The sequence below is a fragment of the Carcharodon carcharias genome, chromosome 8, assembly GCF_017639515.1.
Source record: "Carcharodon carcharias isolate sCarCar2 chromosome 8, sCarCar2.pri, whole genome shotgun sequence".
In the NCBI taxonomy this organism is placed as follows: domain Eukaryota; kingdom Metazoa; phylum Chordata; class Chondrichthyes; order Lamniformes; family Lamnidae; genus Carcharodon; species Carcharodon carcharias.
In genome coordinates, this window is record NC_054474.1 from 9,889,641 (window position 1) to 9,912,111 (window position 22,471).

General features: G+C 40.8%; 3 protein-coding genes across 8 annotated transcripts in view; all 3 read right to left on the reverse strand.

Moving 5' to 3' along the window:
* LOC121280949 (protocadherin beta-15-like) overlaps positions 1-22,471 on the reverse strand; it is a 202,989-nt gene that overhangs the window by 134,344 nt on the left and 46,174 nt on the right. Inside the window, exon 1 of one of the 6 annotated variants that reach the window (XM_041193430.1) lies at positions 14,565-17,059. The exons of 4 other annotated variants lie outside the window; for them this stretch is intronic. In XM_041193430.1, the coding sequence (XP_041049364.1) occupies positions 14,565-17,033 (2,469 nt within the window). In that variant the 5' untranslated portion in view covers positions 17,034-17,059. Of the gene's footprint in view, positions 1-435; positions 2,993-14,564; positions 17,060-22,471 lie in introns of those variants that run through there. One more of the 6 variants, XM_041193429.1, reaches the window with a different exon arrangement.
* On the reverse strand, positions 7,263-9,773 carry LOC121280955 (protocadherin-10-like). Its single transcript, XM_041193450.1, has one exon. The coding sequence runs from the start codon at positions 9,771-9,773 to the stop codon at positions 7,263-7,265; it is 2,511 nt and encodes an 836-aa protein (XP_041049384.1).
* LOC121280951 (protocadherin-10-like) overlaps positions 17,866-22,471 on the reverse strand; it is a 33,352-nt gene continuing 28,746 nt past the window's right edge. The window contains exon 2 of the mRNA XM_041193448.1: positions 17,866-17,989. Coding sequence (XP_041049382.1) covers positions 17,948-17,989 — 42 coding nt within the window. The 3' untranslated portion in view covers positions 17,866-17,947. The remainder of the gene's footprint in view (positions 17,990-22,471) is intronic.

A 22,471-nucleotide genomic window follows, 5' to 3' on the forward strand; every position in this document is an offset into this window, starting at 1 on the left:
ATTCTGTTATCAATTAAGTGTTCTGTACTAGCACGTTTTAGTGTATGCACAGAGTTTCTCATAAGATAGCTACATGCAAACGTTAACAGTGTATGGGATAAAGTCAACAATTCAAATACATTTAAAGACACTCCAGTCAGTTTAGAACATGCCAGCAGGCAACATGGGTTTCCAAAACACATCTTAAACTCGGCTTAAAAGTGTAATATGCTACATGCAATCAGGAAAAAATACAAACGCATCCTACAAAACGCCAGGAGATATCAAAGGGACTACGATGTGAATAGAAAATGGAAATAGAGCAAAAAACTGCGACCAATCGATTTAAAGAATGACGTCCTTCCTCTTCATTTAAACAATTAATTTCGCCAAATATACCTGTACATCCAAATCAGATCTGTGAAGATCTTGGTCACTTTTTAAAAAGCACCTCACCTCGTTGATTACAGCTTTGCTGTAATTTTCAGAATTAATCATTCTGGTGCTTTCTTTCCTGATGGACTCATTCCGGGCAGAATTCTTGTCTGTTGATGAACTGCGTGTGTTGGGGGTTATGAAGTCTCTCTTTGTTGACTGCAATGTTGAACAGGATTCATAGCGGAAACTCTGAGAAAGTGGATCACCCCCGAATACCTCTACATAGTTCGGGGGTATCTGAAGGTTTCTACTGGCTTTTTGAATTCCATTTAGAGAATGTCTCCTTTCAAAGCAAAAACAAACACCCTGGGAACAGTGCTGACCACCCAAAGCATTTCTGCTTTTATGAACTTTCACAGCGAGAATAATTAAAATCACGAGAAAAATGATAGAAATTACTCCTAATGCTATAACCAAGGAAAGGCTTAGATCAGGATTGAACACTTCATCTTCAGACGATCCACTGACGCTGGAGAATGTTTCAGTGGCACCACCTACCACAGATAAGATGATGGTCACTGTGGCAGAAAGTGATGGAGTTCCATTATCTTTTACCACAATCACCAACCTTTGCTTAGAGGCATCTTTATTGACAATACGACGGATAGTCCAAATTTCCCCAGTGTCTGGTGAAATAGTAAAAAGGTTATGCTGGGTAGCCTGAAAAATTGAATAAGAAAGGCGAGCATTCTGACCGGCATCAGCATCAGTGGCCGATACCTTGGTAACCAAGTAGCCTGGTTCTGCAAACCTGGATATTGTCTCTAGTGCTGTTGACCGATACTTGGCTAATGGATGCACGATCACTGGAACATTGTCATTCTGATCAAGGATAATAACATTCACTGAGACATTACTGCCGAGTGGCGGGGTTCCAGAGTCTATGACCTGAGCTTGGATCTGAAAGTTTTTCAATTTCTCGTAGTCAAAAGATCTCTGGGCTAAAACGACCCCAGTCTCCGAGTTGATAGAGATGTAGTTGGATGCCGAGGCGTTCTGAACTTCAGTCTCCACGATAGAGTATTTTAGTCGAGCGTTCTGACCAACATCGGGATCAAAGGCTGTAATGGAAAATATAGAAGCGCCAATAACATTGTTCTCCATGACACTTGCTGTGTATAAAGACTGTGTAAACCGTGGTGCATTGTCATTTATATCTGAAATCTCCAGCCGAATGTTTTTCTTGGATGTGAGAGGAGGATTTCCTGAATCCGTGCATGTTATTGTGACATCATACTTGGAAACATTTTCACGATCCAGTGGATGACGAACATGTAGTCCATAGTACTCTTGCATAGAAGAATCTAGTTTAAAGGGCATTTTATTTGATATTTGACATTTTACCTGCGCATTCGGTCCCGAATCTTTATCTACTGCACTGAACAGAGCGACCCCAGTTCCAACTGGGGCATCTTCTGAGACTGTACTGGACAAAGATATCAATGTCACTTCAGGGGCGTTATCATTCACATCAATAACATCCACCAGCACATCACAGTGCTCCGGCATTGCGTCGGAACCCATATCCATTGCTTGAATGTTAATTTCAAAGGCTTTGTTCTCTTCATAGTCCAGATTCCCATTTAATCTAATTTCACCAGTTTTGGAATCCACGTCAAAAAGTTCCCGAACTCTAGCAGAAGAATGGCCACTGAGCGAATACGTTATCTCTCCATTGGGCCCATCATCCAAGTCAGTGGCATTTAACATGATTACCCGAGTCCCTGTGGGTGCAGTTTCCAGTAGGGAGACTCTGTAAACTGACTGGGGAAAAACAGGGGCGTTGTCGTTTGCATCCTTCACTATGATTGTGACCTGAACCGTGCCGGATCTCACAGGGACCCCGCCGTCCTTGGCTATTAACGTTAACATGTGGCTGGATTTCGTTTCTCTATCCAAGGAACTCTGCAGCACCAATACTGGCAACTTCCCTTCTCCACTGCGCATCTGAACATCGAGAAGAAAATAATCGTTGGGAAGGAGCTCGTAGGTTTGCAGTGAGTTGGTACCAATGTCCGGATCATGCGCGGAGTCGAGGGGAAAACGTGCTCCCGGCGTCGCAAGCTCTGAGATTTCAAGGCGGATTTGTGTCTTTGGGAAACTGGGAGCATTGTCATTCACATCGAGAATCTCCACTTCAACCTGGTAGAGTTTTAAGGGATTTTCAAACAAACCGTTCAAGGAAATCACACAGCTCAAACTAGTCCCGCAAATCTGTTCTCTGTCAATTTTTTCTTTTACAAATAAAATGCCAGTGTCCAAATTTATGTCCACACATTGTTTCCTGGGACCGGGTACAATCCGAAAACGGCGAGCCGAGAGCTGCTTTATATCTAAACCCAAATCATCTGCGATATTCCCAACAAAGGAGCCCAGTTGCAGTTCCTCTGGAATCGAGTAACGAATCTGCCCAAACACGAGATTCCACCAGGAGCATACACAGTAAAATAATTGACATTTCAGCAACCAATATATTTTATATCTCATTTCCAGCGAAAAACATTCCCCTTGTTTAAGAACGTGTCCGTACCATGAATTTTCCTTTTTACAGTTATATCAATATATTTTAAGGCCGGAACAACTGCGGTGTAGCAAATACCTGAATGTTTTGCCAATCGCTCAGATTATTGCATTAAAATCTTCCATTTTTGTCTAAAATTGCCATTGGATTCGTGCAGAAATCCTACCGAGCTGCTCGCTATCCAATTTTACACTGCGTCTGATCGTGCGTGATGGTGGCTGGGTAGTGAAGGGGGCAGTCCGGATCCCCAATCACATCTCAGCTTCTGATTGGTGAACAGAGACGTATTGAAATCCGACCAATGATATTAACGTTCATTTCTTAAAGCTGGAAGGTCTGAAAGCTGCGCAGATACTTAGATTTAATGTTGCACAATTAAAAATAAAATTAAGCTTTTCTTTCACTGCTGTGTATATTTCTGCCTGCTGCAAAAAAATCCTCTAGAACCGACGTCAATGACCATCTTAAGAGCTGGGTTTTTAGAAGATACACTGAAAAGATGAATCAGTAAATAAATAGATACAAAGCCGAGGTGTCAGCATAATTGATTGGCACCAATATGTTAATTCAATTTATGATCCATGCATACTTTTTCACTACTGGTTTTGCAACTCCAGTTGACGTTGATTATTACTGAAGTAAAGATAAATTATTCCAAAGAAGTTCCAAAGAAGAGATAGATTGAACTGGCAACGTTAACTCTAGTTTTCTCTCTCCATAGATGCTGCCAGGCCTGCTGAGTTTTTCCAGTACTTTCTGTTATTATTTCCGATCTCTAGCATTCGCACTATTTAGCTGTTAGATAAAACTAAATTATTTCCTTGTTCTCCTACAAAAGCTAATCAGTAGGCACAAATTTATTAAAATTTCCATGATCCTCCCTGTCTGTTCCAGGCACATAGCTTGCCATTTTATTAGAGTTTTGCATGAATTGCAATTCAGTCCAATCCCTGTGTCACAATCCATTACCCTCTAAAAAAATAAATGTTCTAATCTTGAATCTTGCAAGAATTTCGAGTATTACATCCTTAACAACAACACGTGATTCCCAGTCTTGGATTCATGTGTATATTAAGTCGTTTGTTATCTTTAATATAATCTATATTGTTCAATATTTCAAATAACCCCTTTCCTTTTTTTTCTAAAGTGAACCGCATATGCAATTCTCTGAGCTGTGCGAAAACACGTATTCCAAAAGATCAAAAATCATCATGGCTACTTTTAAATTCTAATACAGGAACAATATTTTTGATCAACACTCGGGGCCATACTCCAGAACGGTCCATATAATTAGTTTGCATAATGGCAGCATAATGACTTCTTACAACTCCAAAACCATTGACTTTCAGGTGTTTCTCCACTTTCAATATGCTGTATTATTATTTCTGTCACGTCGACTAAATGTTTGATATATGATCACGCTCATTATTTCTTGCTTTTTTTATTTAATCATATGCATGTTCCTTTTATCCATGTCAAATACATTTTATATATTTAAGCAATGCTTACAATTGTTAGCTGTCACTCTGAAAAGAATCAACTTTCTTTCACCACACTCTATGCTCAGAGACCTTTGTGACACTGTGAAAACTAATTACATGCCTACAGACTGTCTATATGGTTTACACGCATTGTGAAAGGTAGTGTTCCAGGAAAGGAGGCATGAAGAATATGCCAGGACGTTCTACTGTCACTTTCTAAACTTCAATGCACATGAAGTGTTGACTTCATTCTAGTCTCCAAATGTTGAAACGCAACTATCTTGTGAGGAACTCCCAGCTAACACATCACCACACAAGAATGGAACACGTTCCTTGCAATAGACTTGAAGTTTCATCAAAGTACTCTAAACAAATTTGTTGGTTCCTAGTTATTACATGATTAGTGTGGCAGTCCTTACTGATTAATATCAAGCGGCTTTTGAGTATCAGGTCATCCTAAATTGATTAGGTTGTCTTGTACTGTAGGAACATCACCTTCTGGCAGTAAGCCAATTTTCATTCCATCTGGAGAACTTTCCGTCAATTCAATGAGTCTTTTAAATCATGAAACAATCTCAGTTCAGGGCTGTTGTCAAATGTCCGCTGATAATCCCAGTAACTATCTTTTTTAGGTTCCTCTCAAAGGATTACATTGTTTTGTTATTGTACAGCCTATCAATTCTAAAAGCTTCTTAAGATACCTGTGTACCCTGGTTGCCATTCCCTGCGTTTTTCAATAGATTCAGAAATATCTTCACAATTTGGGTGATAGGTATCTGACTGGCATGTCAACCCCAGTATGCTTCTTCAATCTGTTTGAATATTGCAACTGATTAGTTGTCCTTTGCTGCCTAGCTGCTGTTTTGATAGACCTCTGAAAAATGTTAACAGATTTAAATGACTATTTAATTGTGCTTATGTTATAATGATTTACCAAACCTACAAACTCCTGTTCTAAATACTCAACTTGATCTTAGTTATGCAAAACTGGGCTACAGAAACTGCTATTTTGCTATATGTGTTGAATAAATTTCAAATCCAGGATTGAAGGCCATCATATTTCATGAGCACTCGGTTCTTTTGGCTCAAATGCAGGGGCTTCAATTTCACCCAGGCTAATTGGATGAAATTGACATCCCCTTTTTGCTGTTAAGTGCTAGACATTGCAGATTTCAGATCTTTATAGGTGTCCTTGAAGATGTCTGACACTATGCAAGCCATCTAATATTTGGTCAATTGTTCATTCCTAGACCAGTGGAAAATCCATTGATCGACTTGTCCTGTATTCTGCGCTCTGATAACTGTCTGGACACTCTGGCTACATCATCGATGTGTATGGGAAATTGTTGCTGTTAGTGGTTTATGCAGGCCACAACACTGTGGCACTGCACTTCTCCAAAAAGCACAGTGGCTGAAATTCCTTAGTTTCTTAGTGCGAAATGAGATCTGAGCAAGCGACTGGAGTTGGACGCTGGTCTCACATGCAGCCTCACCAAGCAGGGAGATTTAATTTCACTTGGTTACTCATGTGAACAGTTATCCATTCATAGTTGTCACAATATCAGTTTGACGAAATATGTCACTGATTTCCTATTGACATTAAATTGATTCAGATTGGATATTTTTTAAACCTTGAAAGGTTTAAAAAGGTCCGAAAGTCAGATTTTCAGCAGCTTCAATGAACCATAATAAATTTTTTAAAAACTCGTTAGTTTAGAAAGATCTGGCACTCAGAAACATGCTGATGTTAGTTTATTACTGAGCTGGGGCCGTGACAACCAGGAATTACCTAATTGGTTTATAGGACCAGTGTAAAACCGCTATTCTGCTATCAATTAAGTGTTTCATGCTGGCACGTTTTAGTCTATGCACAGAGTTCCTCAAAGGTTATTTACATGTAAATGTTGACAGCGTATGGGATAAAGTCAATAATTCCCATGAATTTAAATACACTCCCGACAGTTTATAACGCGCCGGAAGACAACATGGGTTTCCAAAACACATCTTTAATTCGGGTTAACAGTGTAATAATTTACATATTATCAGAAACTGAACTAGACTCGCTATATAAACACTGTGGCTACAAGTGCAGTTCAGAGACCAGTAATCCTGCGGCAGGTAACTTACCTCCTAACTCCCCAAAGCCTGTCCACCGCCTACAAGGCAAAAGTCAGGAGTGTGATAGAATACTCTCCACTTGCCTAGGTGAGTGCAGCTCCAACAACACTCAGGTAGCTTGACAACATCCAGGATAAAACAGCCCGCTTGATAGGCACCCCACCCAAAAACATTCAATCCTCCCATCACTGACGCACAGCAGCAGTGTGTACCATTTACAAGATGCAATGCAGAAACTCACCAAGTATCCTCAGACAACAGGTTCCAAAACCAAAACCTATCTAGAAGGGCAAGGGCAGCCGATACAAGGGAACAGCACAACCTGTAAGTTCCCCTCCAAGTCACTCACTATCCTGACTTGGAAATATATCGCCATTCCTTCACTGTCACTTGGTCAAAGTCGAGGAATTCCCTCCCTAGCAGCACTGTGGGTGTACCTACACCACAAGCAGTTAAAGGAGGCAGCTCACTAACACCTTCTCAAGGGCATATAGGGGTGGGCAATAAATACTGAACATTCCTGCAATGCCTACATCCCGTAAAATAATATAAGTAATGAAAGCGATGCAAAGGGAACCTACAAAGTACCATGACATAGCAATGGCACAAGGATGTTGACAGGAAATGGATACAGTGCAGAAAACTGAGGCTGATTCATTTACTATTACTTCCATGCTATTAATTTCAATGTGCGCGATTTCCCTGAATACGTCTGTACATCGAAATCAGATCTGTGAAGATTTGTCAGATTTTAAAAAGCACCTCACCTCGTTGTTTACAGGTTTGCTGTACTTTTCAAAATTAATCACTCTCATGTCTTCTTTCCTGATAGACTCATTCTGGGCAGAATTCTTGTCTGTAGATGACCTGCATGTGTTGGGGGTTATGAAGTCTCTCTTTGTTGACTGCAATGTTGAACATGACTCGTAGCGGAAACTCTGAGAGAGTGGATCACCCCCGAATACCTCAACATAGTTCGGGGGTATCTGAAGGTTCCTACTGGCCTTTTGAATTCCATTCAGAGAATTTCGCGTTCCAAAGCAGCAACAAACACTCAGGGAACAGTGCTGATCAACCAAAGCATTTCTGCTTTTATGAACCTTCACAGCAAGAATAATTAAAATGACTAGAAAAATTACAGAAATGACTCCTAATGCTATAACCAAGGAAAGGCTCAGATCAGGAGTGAACCCTGCATCTTCAGACGATCCACTGATGCTGGAGAATATTTCAGTGTCACCACCTACCACAGATAAGATGATGGTCACTGTGGCAGAAAGTGATGGTGTTCCATTATCTTTCACCACAATCACCAACCTTTGCTTAGAGGCATCTTTATTGGCAAAACGACGGACAGTCCAAATTTCCCCAGAGTCTGGTGAAATAGTAAAAAGGTTATGCTGGGTAGCCTGAAAAATCGAATGAGAAAGGCGAGCATTCTGACCGGCGTCAGCATCAGTGGCTGATACCTTGGTAACCAAATAGCCTGGTTCTGCAATCCTGGATATTGTCTCTAGTGTTGTTTTCCCGTACTCGGCTAATGGGTGCACGATCACTGGAACATTGTCATTCTGATCAAGAATAATAACATTCACTGAGACATTACTTGCAAGTGCTGGGGTTCCAAAGTCCATGACCTGAGCTTGGATCTGAAAGTTTTTCAATTTCTCGTAGTCAAAGGATCTCTGAGCTAATATGTCCCCAGTCTCCGAGTTAATAGAAATGTAAGTGGATATCAAAGCATTGTGAACTTGTGTCTCCAGGATAGAATATTTAAGTCGTGCGTTCTGTCCAACATCTGGATCAAAGGCTGTAATGGAAAATATAGAAGCACCAATAACATTGTTCTCCATGATACTTGCTGTATATAAGGACTGTGTAAACCGTGGGGCATTGTCATTTACATCTGAAACCTCCACCCGAATGGTTTTTTTGGATGTGAGAGGGGGATTTCCTGAATCCGTACATGTTATGGTGACGTCATACTTGGAGGCATTTTCACGATCCAGTGAATGTCGAACAAGTAGTCCGTAATACTCGTCCAAAGAAGAATCTAGTTTAAAGGACATTTTATTTGATATTTGACATTGTACCTGTCCATTCCGTCCTGAATCTTTATCTGCTGCACTGAACAGGGCGACTACAGTTCCAACTGGATCATCTTCTGAGACTGTACTGGACAAAGACGTCAACGTCAACTCAGGGGCGTTATCATTCACATCAATAATATCCACCAGCACATCACAGTGCTGAAGAACTGCGTATGGACCCTTGTCCATTGCTTGTATGTTAATTTCAAAGGCTTTGTCCTCTTCATAGTCCAGATTCCCCTTTAATCTGATTTCACCAGTTTTGGAATCCACGTCAAAAACTTCCCGAACTCGAGCAGAAGAATGGCCACTGAGCGAGTACGTTATCTCTCCATTGGGACCATCGTCCAAGTCAGTGGCATTTAATATGATTACCCGAGTCCCTGTGGGTGCCGTTTCCAATAGACTGACTCTGTAAACTGACTGGGGAAAGACAGGGGCGTTGTCGTTTGCATCCTTCACTATGATTGTGACCTTAACCGTGCCGGATCTCACAGGGACCCCGCCGTCCTTGGCTATTAACGTTAACATGTGGCTGGATTCCGTTTCTCTATCCAAGGAACTCTGCAGCACCAATACTGGCAACTTCCTTTCTCCACTGCGCATCTGAACATCGAGAAGAAAATAATCGTTGGGAATGAGCTCGTAGGTCTGCACTGAGTTCATTCCAATATCTCTGTCGTACGCGGACTCGAGGGGAAAGCGTGTTTCCGGCGTAGAAATCTCTGAGATTTCAAGGCGTATTTGTGTCTTTGGGAAACTGGGAGCATTGTCATTCACATCGAGAATCTCCACTTCAACCTGGTACAGCTTTAAGGGATTTTCAAGTAAACCGTTCAAGGAAATCACACAACTCAAACTAGACCCGCAAATCTGTTCTCTGTCAATTTTCTCCTTTACAAATAAAATGCCACTCTCCAAATTTATGTCCACGTATTGCTTCCTGGGACCGGGTACAATCCGAAAACGGCGAGCCGAGAGCTGCTTTATATCTAAACTCAAATCATCTGCGATATTCCCAACACAGGAGCCCAGTTGCAGTTCCTCAGGAATCGAGTAACGAATCTGCCCAAACACGAGATTCCACCAGGATAATACACAGTAAAATAATTGGCATTTCAGCAACCAATATATTTTATATCTCATTTCCAGCGAAAAACATTCCCCTTGTTTCAGAAGGTGTCCGTACGATGAATTTTCCTTTTTACATTTATATCAATATAGTTTAAAGTCGAATCAACTGCGATGTACTAAATACCTGAATGTTTTACGAATCGCTCGAATTATTCCATTTCAATCTTCTATTTTTTTTCGAAAATTGTCAGTGGTTTCGTGCAGAAATCCTACCGAGCTGCTCGCTATCCAATTTTACACTGCGTCTGATCGTGCGTGATGGTGGCTGGGTAGTGAAGGGGGCAGTCCGGATCCCCAATCACATCTCAGCTTCTGATTGGCGAGCAGAGGCACATTGAAATTCGACCAATCAAAATACCGTTCATTTCTTAAAGCTGGAAGTTCTGAAATTAACGCAGATACTTCGATTTATCATTGCACAATTAAAAATTGAAGTGTGACTTTCTTTCGCTATTCTGCATTGTTCCCGCGTTTTGCCGTATCTCTATAGCCCGATTACGACAAATGTTCTCAGAGTCAGGTCTGTTGGAATTGCGAAACACATAAGAACCTTTGGTGTCAGCATTAGTTATTGGTCATATCAATTTAATTCAATTTATAATCCACGCATGACTATTTCGTCATGACTTCCAATCATAAGAACATAAACATTAGAAGCAGGATTGAGCCATTCAGCCCTTCGAGCTCACTCTGCCATTTACTGGGATTACTGCTGATCGTCCACTTCAACACCATTTTCTTGCACTTTTCCCGTATCTCTTGATGTTTTTCACACGTAGAAATCGTTGGATCTTATTCTTGAATATACTCAACGGCCGAGACTCCACAGCCCTCTGGGGCAGAGAATTTCAAAGATTCACCAGCCTCTTAGTGAAGAAACCCCTCCTCATCTCAGTCCTAAATCACCTGCCCCTTATTCTGAGACTATGTACCCTGGTCCTAGAGTGCCAGCCAGGGTTTACATCCTACCTGCATCTACCCCAGTCCAGTCCTGTAACAATTTTGTATGTCCGAATTGGATCATCTCTCATTCCTCTAAACTCCAGAGAATAATATTCCCTCATAGGGCAATCCTCTCATCCCAGGGGTTCGCCTAGTGAACCTTGGTTGCACTGTCTCTTTGGCAAGTATATATTTCCTTAGGTAAGGCGACCAAAACTGCACACAGCGCTCAGGTGCAATCTCACCAAGGCTCCATAAAATTGCAGGAAGGCTTCTTTACTCCTATATGCAAATCCTCTTGTAATAAAGGCCAATATACCATTTGCCTCCTTAATTGTTTGCTGTACTTGCATGTCAGCTTTCAGTGACTCATGAACAAGGACAGGCATGTTGCTTTGAAGTTCAACAATTTCCAGCCTTTTACCATTAAAGAAATATTCTATATTTTTGCTTTTGTCCTACCAAAGTGGATAACTTCACATTTCTTCACGTTGCATTCCATCTGCCAAATTTTTGGCCACTCGCATAGCCTCTCCAAATCTCCTTGAAGTGTCTATGCATCCTCCACAACTCACACTTGCATCTAGTTTTGGGTCATCTGCAAACTAGCAAATATTACATTTAATCCCCACATCCAAATAATTGATATAGATTGTAAATAGTTGAGGCCCAAGCATTGATCCTTGCGGTACTCCACTAGTTTGTAGAAGCTGGGTTGTTAATTGCATTCATGCTGAGATAGAAAGATTTTTAATCAGTAAGGGAATCAATGGGCATGGGGAAAAGGCAGGAAAGTGGAATTGAGGATTATCAGATCAGCCATGATTTCGTGAATGGCGGAGCAGTCTCGATGGGCCAAATGGACTACTCCTGCTCCTGCTTATGGTCTTATGCAGACCTGAAATGACCCACCTATTCTAACTCTCTGTTTTCTGTCCATTAACCGGCTCTGAATTGATGCCAGTATATCCTTAATCCTCAAGTAGCTGTTGATTCTCAGCAAAGGAGTCTAACCTATGTCCTCGTTCTCCTGCCAAGTTAATGAATCGTCACCACTGTACTGATGTTTCCTCAATCCCCCTCTCCTCCCCCATACGTCGAGCTAACCATCTTATTAGAGAGTTATTTGACTAATCATGAACCCATTCTCTATGTCACACATCCATTAATCTCAGTGTTAATCTTGAACATTACGTGAACATGGAGAATTATATACTTACCTCCCCTCCACCTTCCAAAAGCATGCACGCATAATTCTCTCCATCCTGTATTCTAAAGTGTAGCCTATATGTAAGTTTTTAAGGTATTCAGGAGCACCTAATCACAAAGACCTAAAATTATCAGGGTCGCCTTTCAAGTTGTAAAGCAGGAAATGTAATTTTGATCAATACTTCAGACCATATTGCGGAGTGGGGCTTGTAATTAATGCACTTAACGTCAGCATAACTTCTCATGACTCGCAACCATTAACTTGCAGGTTGTCCTGTATTTTAAATTTTCTATATTACTACTTGTTTCACACTGGCAAGATGATTTCAGTATTTTTGATGCACCACGCCCATTTGTTCTTACTTCTGGTACCTGATGTTACATGAATTGGCTTATTTTTATCTATCTTAAATATATTTAATCTCTTTAAGCAATCTTAATACAGTAACTATAAACGTAACTCTGAAAATCATCATTTTTCTTTCACCTCTGCATCACTAGGAAAAATAATCACACAGCTACATCGTGTCCATATGATTTACAAACGCTGTGGAAGGTAGAGATTCGAGAAAGGATGCATGAAGAATATGCCAGAAAGTTCTACTGTTGCTTTCTAAACTTAAGCGCAGAAGATGTTTTGACTTTATTCTGCACACTCTGAATGTTCAAATGTAAGTGTATTGTGAGAAACTCTGAGCATATTCGTAACAGTGCAGTTGCCAGGACACTTTCCTTAACAACAGTTTAGCAGTTTCAGCCAGATACTGTAAACTGGATGGTTAGTTCTTGTAAGCACAGTCTCATGGTGGCAGTACTAACTACTCAACATCAGGAAGTTTTTGAATAGTAGGTAAACTAAATTGATGACATTACATAGTGTTGCAGGAAATTCACCACACTTTTCTGGTACCAAGCCAATTGTCATTTCACCTAGACAATCTGCCATCAATTCTATGAGCCTTGAAATCCAGAACTAATTTCATGTCTGGACTGTTGTCCCAAGTCCTTTGAAAATCTTCGTTAACAATATCTATTGATTTACTCTAGTTTGGGCAAATATTAGAGACTTTTATCATATTTTATGGCGCACATTATCAATTCTAAAACCGTTTCAGGATTTCTGTACTTACTGTCTGTCACTTGCAGCAACCTGCGAATGATTCATAAATGTTTTCTCTATTTGGCAGGCAGGTGGATTTGTATGTCATCACCTGAAGGGTTTAGACTGATTTGACACTCAGAGGCATGTTGATATTAATTGATCAGGACTACCAAGTGAGACTGTGACAACTAGGAACTAATCAAGTGGTTTACAGGTCCGTTGTGGAACAGGTATTTCATAATCGATGAAAGAACTTGCATGATTTCCTGCATGCACAGAGTTCCTCGCAAGACAGTTATATGTAAACATCTAGTGTTTGTGAGACAAAGTTCACAAATCTGAGACATTTAAGTAAGCTCCAGTACGTTCAGAAAGTGGCAAATGTATAGTCCTTTACCTCTTATCTGAATACTAATAATTAGTTGTTCTTAGACCCCTAGGTGCTGCATTTATAGAACTCTGAATAATGTTAACAGGCCTAAAGGACTATTTCATCATACTCATCTTGTGGTGAACTGCCACACCCATATAGCCCAACTGTAATAACCCAACTTGATCTTAGTTATGCCTAGTTGGGCCGCAGTTTTAACAGGTGCTGGTCAAATTTCAAACCCACAGTGAAGACTGGCATGTTGCATGAGCTGACTGTCCCTTTTGCTTTAATGCAGGGGCTTCAATTCCTCTCAGGCTAATTGGACAACATTACCATTTCGTTTTTTGCTGTTAAAGGCCAGATATGACCGATACCAGATTCCAAACATAACTTTAGAGCGCACTGGGGTCTAATGGAGTGACTGGACTTGGACAGCTGTCTCACATGCAGTCTCTCCCAAACAGAGATTTTTTTCACTTAATGCATGTGAAATTTTCACTAGCACCTAAATGTTACTTTGAAGACATGTGACACTTATACTCCGTGGACATGCAAAAGATTCAAAAAATAAAATAAGATAATGTATTGATCTGAAGTTAGTTTTTGTGCATCTTAAGTGAAGCATGATAATATGGGACTATGATCTCTCAGAAACATGTGATGTTAGTTAATTAGAACTAGCGTGCTGAGGCCATAACAACTAGGAACTATACAAGTGAGTGCAGATGCTGTGTGGAATAGCTATTCTATTATCAACGGAAGTGTTCTGTATTTGCATGGTTTGGTGCATGCACAGAGTTCCTCATAAGATAGTTACAGTTAAACGTTGATTGCATGTGGAACAAAGTCAACAATTCCCATACATTTAAATAAAATGCAGAGGGTTTATAAAGCGCCAACAGGAAACTTGGGCCATCAGGAAAAAATTATCCTCTGCTGGACAATGTAATATGTTACATATAATCAGAAAAGAGAGCAAATACATCCCACAAGACACCATTACACATCAATGAAAAAAGGATGTTACAGGAAATAGAAATATGGCAGAACACTGCGAATTAGGTCTTTAAGGTATCACTTCCTGCCTACTGATTTCAGCCGCACGATTTTCCAAAATATATCTACAAATGCAAATCAAATCTGTGAAGATATTATTCACTTCGTAAAAGCACCTCACCTCGTTGTTTACAGAGTTGCAGTAATTTTCAGAATTAGGCATTTCTGTGTTCTCTTTCCTGTTAGACTCATTCTCTACATAATTCTTGTCTGTCGATAACCTGCATGCGTTGGGGGTTATGAAGTCTCTCTTTGTTGACTGCAATGTTGAGCATGATTCATAGCGGAAACTCTGAGAAAGTGGATCACCCCCGAATACCTCAACATAGTTCGGGGGTATCTGAAGGTTTCTACTGGCCTTTTGAATTCCATTCAGAGAATTTCTCGTTTCAAAGCAGCAACAAACACTCAGGGAACAGTGCTGATCAACCAAAGCATTTCTGCTTTTATGAACCTTCACAGCGAGGGGAATTAAAATGACTAGAAAAATTATAGAAATTACTCCTAATGTTATGACCAAGGAAAGGCTCAGATCAGGGGTGAATCCTGCATCTTCAGACGATCCACTGACGCTGGAGAATGTTTCAGTGTCACCACCTACCACAGATAAGATAATGGTCACTGTTGCAGAAAGTGATGGTGTTCCATTATCTTTTACCACAATCACCAACCTTTGCTTAGAGGCATCTTTATTGGCAATATGACGGATAGTCCAAATTTCCCCAGAGTCTGATGAAATAGTAAAAAGGTTATGCTGGGTAGCCTGAAAAATCGAATAAGAAAGGCAAGCATTATGACCAGCGTCAGCATCAGTGGCTGATACCTTCGCAACCAAATAGCCTGCTTCTGCAAATCTGGATATTGTCTCTACAGCTGTTGTCCCATACTCGGCTAATGGGTGCACGATCACTGGAACATTGTCATTCTGATCAAGAATAATAACATTCACTGAGGCATGACTTGCGAGTGGTGGGGTTCCAGAGTCCATGACCTGAGCTTGGAACTGAAAGTTTTTCAATTTCTCGTAGTCAAAAGATCTCTGAGCTAATATGTCCCCAGTCTCCGAGTTAATAGAGATGTAAGTGGATACCGAGTCGTTCTGAACTTGCGTCTCCAGGATAGAGTATTTTAGTCGAGCGTTCTGTCCAACATCTGGATCAAAGGCTGCAATGGAAAATATAGAAGCGCCAATAACATTGTTCTCCATGACACTTGCTGTGTATATAATCTGGGTAAACCGCGGGGCATTGTCGTTTATATCTGAAACCTCCACCCGAATGTTTTTCTTGGATGTGAGAGGGGGATTTCCTGAATCCGTGCATGTTATAGTGACGTCATACTTGGAGGCATTTTCACGATCCAGTGAACGTTGAACAAGTAGTCCATAATAATTCTTCAAAGAATAATCTAATCTAAAGGGTAATTTCTTTGACATTTGACATTGTACCTGTCCATTCGGTCCCGAATCGTTATCTACTGCACTGAACAGAGCGACTACAGTTCCAACTGGAGCATTTTCTGAGACTGTACTGGATAAAGACGTCAATGTCACCTCAGGGGCGTTATCATTCACATCAATAACATCCATCAGCACATCACAGTGCCCGGTCATTGCATATGGACCCTTGTCTATTGCTTGAATCATTATCTCAAAGGCCTTGTTTTGTTCATAGTCCAGATTTTCTTTCAATTTGATTTCACCAGTTTTGGAATCCACGTCAAAAACTTCCCGAACTCTAGCAGGAGAATGGCCACTGAGCGAGTATGTTATCTCTCCATTTGGACCTTCGTCCAAGTCAGTGGCATTTAATATGATTACCCGAGTTCCCCTGGGTGCCGTTTCCAATAGGCTGACTCTGTAAACTAACTGGGGAAAAACCGGGGCGTTGTCGTTTGCATCCTTCACTATGATTGTAACCTGAACCGTGCCGGATCTCACAGGGACCCCGCCGTCCTTGGCTATTAACGTTAACATGTGGCTGGATTCTGTTTCTCTGTCCAAGGAACTTTGCAGCACCAATACTGGCAACTTCCCTTCTCTACTGCGCATTTGAAGATCCAGAATAAAATAATTATTCCGAAGGAGCTCGTAGGTTTGCAATGAATTCGTTCCAACGTCCGGATCGTGCGCGGACTCGAGGGGAAAGCGCGTTCCCGGCGTAGATATCTCTGGAACTTCAAGGTGGATTTGTGTCTTTGGGAAACTGGGAGCATTGTCATTCACATCGAGAATCTCCACTTCAACCTGGTACAGCTTTAAGGGATTTTGAAGCAAACCGTTCAAGGAAATCACACAACCCAAACTAGGCCCGCAAATCTGTTCTCTGTCAATTTTTTCTTTTACAAATAAAATGCCAGTCTCCAAATTTACGTCCACGTATTGTTTCCTGGGACCGGGTACAATTTGAAAACGGCGAGCCGAGAGCTGCTTTATATCTAAACTCAAATCATCTGCGATATTCCCAACAAAGGAACCTAGTTGCAGTTCTTCAGGAATCGAGTAACGAATCTGCCCAAACACGAGATTCCACCAGGAGAATACACAGTAAAATAATTGGCATTTCAGCAACCAATATATTTTATATCTCATTTCCAGCGAAAAACATTCCCCTTGTTTCAGAAGGTGTCCGTACCATGAATTATCCCTTTTACATTTAAATCAATACATTATGAAGCCGGAATAACTGCGATGTGGCAAATACCTGAATGTTTTACAAATCGCTCGGATTAGTTGATTTTAATCTTCTGTGCTTGTATAAAATTGCCTCTGGATTCGTGCAGAAATCCTACCGAGCTGCTCGCTATCCAATTTTACACTGCATCTGATCGTGCGTGGTGGTGGCTGGGTAGTGAAGGGGGCAGGCCGGATCCCCAATCACATCTCAGCTCCTGATTGGTCAACAGAAGAACATTGAAATCCGACCAATCAAAAGAGCGTTCATTTCTTAAAGCTGGGTGGCCTGAAATAAGCGCTGGCACTTCGATTTAATGCTGCACAATTAGAAATAAAATAAAATTTTCTTTCGCTCTGTAGCATATCTTTGTCTGCTACATAAAAAAGGCTCTGGAACTGAATTCAATGTACATCTTAAAAGTCAGTCTTGTAGAATCTACACTAAAAAGGTCAATCAATTTAAAAATGTCAGCATAAGTCATTGCTCCCCTTAAAGTAAGTTGGCTTATGATTCATGGCTTTGGAACCCCAATTATTATTAATTCTTACCGAAGCAATACTAAATTATTTCAAAGGAGTTCCAAAGCGGTGTTATATTGAACTCAAAAAGATAACTCTGTTTCTCTCTCCACAGATGATGCCAGACGTTGTAAATTTTCCAGCACTTTATGCTATTGTTTCAGATCTCCAGCATTCACAGTACTTTGTTTTTGAATAAGACTAAATGACTTACTCTTTCTGCCACAAAACCTAAGCAATTGGCACTAAATTATCGAGATTGTCATAACCACATCCCTCGTTCTGCTCCAGGCATACAGCTTACTGTCTGATTAGAGTGTTGTTTGATCTACAATAAACTCCCATCCATTACCCTGCAAAAAAAAAATAGATGTTATAACCTCGAGCCTTGCGTGAATATCGAGAATTATGCCCTTAACAATAACATTCCACCCCTAGTCTTACACTTAGGTGCATATTAGGAAGTTTGTTACCTTCAATTTAATCTATGGCTTTCAATATTTTAATGCAACTTTTATCCTCTTTTCTAAAGTGAAACATATGTGCAATTCCCTAAACTCTTCGAAAACACCTAATCCGAAAGGCCTAAAATCATCATGGTCACTTTACAAGTTCCAACACAGGAACAACATTTTTGATCAACATTCGGGGCCATATTCCAGAACAGTTCACATAAGTAATTTGCATAATGTCAGCATAATGACTTCTTATGAATCGCAAATCATTAACTTCCAGTTATTTCCCCATTTTCAATATACTATATTATTAAGTCTTTCACATCGACTAATTGCTTTCACCATTTGGTATATGACCACACTCCTTTTCTCTTGTTTCTTGTATCTAATCAGATGCATGCTAGGTTTTTTTTTTTTACCCACATCAAGCACATTTCATGTATTTAAGCAATGTTTACAATTATCAGCTGTCGTTGTGAAAGTGATCAGATTTCTTTCACCACACTTTTCCCCCACAAACCTATGTGTCACTTTGACGTGCTTATATTATATGCTCACAACATATCCACATGAGTTACTAACATTGTGAAAGGTAAGGATTGAGGAAAGGATGCATGAGGGATATGCCAGGAAGCTCAACTGTCACTTCCTAAACTTAAATGCAGAGGAAGTGTTGTCTTACTTCAACAATCTCTAAAGGTTGAAATGTAACTATCCTGAGAGGAACTCCGAGTTTACACATCACCCAGCAAGTACAGAACACTTTCCTTGACAATAGATCAGAGTGTAAACAGGTTGGTTAGTTCGTATTACTATAGGCATAGTGCAGCAGTTCTAACTGATTAATATCAAGAGGCTTTTTGAGTATCAGGTCACCCCAAAATGATCAGTTGTCTTGTACTGTAGGAAAATACAGAGCTCTGTCTTCTGGCAGTAAGCCAATTTTCATTTCACCTGGAGAACTTTCCATAAATTCAATGAGTCTTTTAAATCCTGAAACAGTCTCAGTTCAGGACTGTTGTCAAATGTCCTCTGGAAATCTCAGTAAACAATACCATATCTTGTTCAGGCACATCTCACAGGATTATATGTTTATTGTACAGCCTGTCATTTCTAAAAACTTCTGAGGATATCTGTGTTGCCTGGCTGTCATTTGTACATCCTTCATAGATTCAAAAATGTTTTCAAAATCTGGATCCTAGGTATCTGACTGGTATGTTATCGCCACCGTACTCCTTCAATTTGTTTGAATCTTGCAGCTGATTAAAGAATCACAGAATTGCTACGGTGTAGAAGGATGCCATTCGGCCCATCGTGTCTGCACTGGCTCTCCGAACATTTTAACTTATTGCCAATCTCTTGCCTTTCTCCCATAACCCTGCACATTGTTTCCATTTAAATAATTATGCCCTCTTGAATGCCTCAATTGAGCATGCCTCCACCACACTTCCAAGCAGTGTATTCCAAATCCTCACTTATTTATTATTCATTCATGGGATGTGGGCTTCGCTGGCTGGACCAGCATTTATTGCCAACCCCTAGTTTGCCCTGCGAAGCGAGTGGTGAATTGTGCTCTTGAACTGCTGCAGTCCATGTGGTGTAGGTACACCCACAGTGCTGTTAGGAAGGGCGTTCCAGGATGTTGATGCAGTGACAGTGAAAGGATGGCGATATATTTCCAAGTCAGGATGATGAGTGGATTGGAGGGGAACTTCCCGGTGTTGGTGTTCCCATCTATCTGCTGGCCTTGTCCTTCTGGATGGTAGTGGCCTTGGGTTTGGAAGATGCTGACTAAGGATCTTTGTTGAATTCCTTCAGCATGCCTGGTAGATGATACACACTGCTGCTACTGTGGGTCGGTGGTGGAGGGAGTGAGTGTTTGTGGATGTGGTGCCAATCAAGCGGGCTGCATTGTCCTGGATGGTGTCAAGCTTCTTGAGCAGGAGCGGTACTCATCCAGACAAGTGTAGAGTATTCCATCACACTCCTGACCTGTGCCTTGTAGATGGTGGGCAGGCTTTGGGGGGTCAGGAGGTGAGTTACTCATCAAACGATTCCTAGCCTCTGACCTGCTCTTGTAGCCATAGTATTTATATGGCTAGTCGAGTTCAGTTTCTGGTCAATGGTAACCCCTAAGATGTTGATAGTGGGAGATTCAGTGATGGTAATGTCATTGAACATCAGGGCACGATGGTTGGATTCTTCCTTGTTGGAGATGGTCATTGCCTGACATTTGTGTGGCATGAATCTTACTTGCCACTTGTCAGCCAAAGCCTGGATATTGTCTAGCTCTTGCTATATTTGGACATGGGCTGCTTCAGTGTCTGAGGAGTTGTGAATGGTGCTGAACATTAGGCAATCATCAGCGAACATCCGCACTCCTGATCTTATGTTGGAAACTTGCTGTGTGAAAACGTTTTTCCTCACTTTGCATTTGCTTTTTTTGCAAGACACTTTAAAACTCTGCCCTCTGATTCTCGATCTGTTTACGAGTGGGAAAAGTTTCTCTCAATCTACTCTGCCCACATCCCTCATGATTTTGAAAACGTCCATCAGGTTTTCTCTTAGCCTTCTCCTCTCCAATGAAAACAGTCCCAACTTCTCCAATCTTTCCTCATAACTGAAGTGTGTCATCCTTGGAACCGTTCTTGTAAACCTCTTCTGCACTCTCTCCAATGCAACCACATCCTTCCTAAATTTGTGGCACACAGAACAACATACAACGCTACAGCTGAGGTTTAGCCAGTGCCTTATATATGTCCCTCCCTGCTCGTGTACTCTATACCCCCATTAATGAAGCCTAGAATGCTGTATGCTTTAGAAACAGCTCTCTCCACCTATCCTGCCACCTTTAATGACTTATGTGCATATACACGGAGGTCTCTCTCCTCCTGCACATCCTTTAGCATAGTATCCTTTATTTTATACTGTCTCTCCTTGTTCTTTGTGGCAAAGTGTATCATCTCATCCTTCTCCGCATTGAACGTCACCTGCCACCTACCTGCCCACTCCACCAATGTGTCAATGTCCTTTGAACTTCTGCACTGTCCTCCTCACAGTTTACAATTCTCCCACGTTTTGTGTCATCTGCAAACTTTGAATTGTCCCCTGCACACCAAGAGCTAGATCACTTATATATATCAGGAAGTGCAAGGGTCCAATTGCCGACCCCTAGGGAACTCCACTAGAAACCTTCTTCCACCCTGAATGAAACCATTAACTGTTAGTCTCTGCTTACTTTCCCTCAGCCCATTTTGTATCTACATTACCACTGTCCCTTTTATCCCATGGCTTATAACTTTCCTCTCAAGCCTGTTGTATGGCACTGTATCAAATGTCTTTTGGAAGTCCATATAGAACACATCAACGGCCTTACCCTCATCAGACATCTCTGTTACCTCTTCAAAAACTTCTTCAAGTTAGTGAGGCACGATTTTCATTTAACAATTCCATGCTTCTTCTTCCGAATCAATCCATATTTTTCCATATGACTACTAATTCTATCCGAAATAATTGTTTCTAAAAGTGTCCCCACCACCCAAGTTAAACTGACTGGTCTGTAATTGCAAGGTGGATCTTAATCACCTTTTTCGAACGAGGGCACAATGGTTGCAAGTTTCCATGGATTCTCTATTAAGGGTTAATTGTCCTTAGTTCCCTAGCGGCTGTATTTAGAGACCTCTGAAAAATGTTCACAGGCCAAAATGACTATTTCATTGTGCTTATGTTTCCTACAAACTTCCATTCTAATTACTCAACTTGATCAAAATTATATCAAGTTGGGTCTCTTGTGCTGATGAAATTTTCAATCCAGGATTCAAAGCTGGCATATTGCATGAGCACACATTCCTTTTTGCTCGAATTTAGCGGCTTCAATTCCACCCAAACTAATTGAATGCAATTGCCATCTCCCGTTTTTCAGCTACCCAATTCCTATCATTTTTTTTAGAGTGGAATGAGATCTAAACAACCGGTTGGATTTGGATGGTGGTCTCACCTGAAGCCTCTCCCAAGCAGGGACATTTCTTTTCCTTTGTTCCCACATGTGAAAAGTTATCTATTCACAGGTCTCTAAATATCAGTTTGAAGTAATATGTTACTGATTTCCTGTCAATTTTAAAAATGATTCGAATTGAATGTTGTTTAAACGTTGAAATGACCGAAAGTCAGATTTTCAGCAGCTTGTCTGAAGCTAAATAATGTAGAAGAATACAATACAAAATGGTCTGACACTCAGGGACATGCCTATATTAGTCTATTAGGAATATCGAGCTGAAATCTTGATAACTTGGAACTAGCTAATTGGTTTACAGGACCTATATGGAATTACAATACTACTATCAATGAAGTGTCCTGTACTTGCATGCTTTAATGTATGCA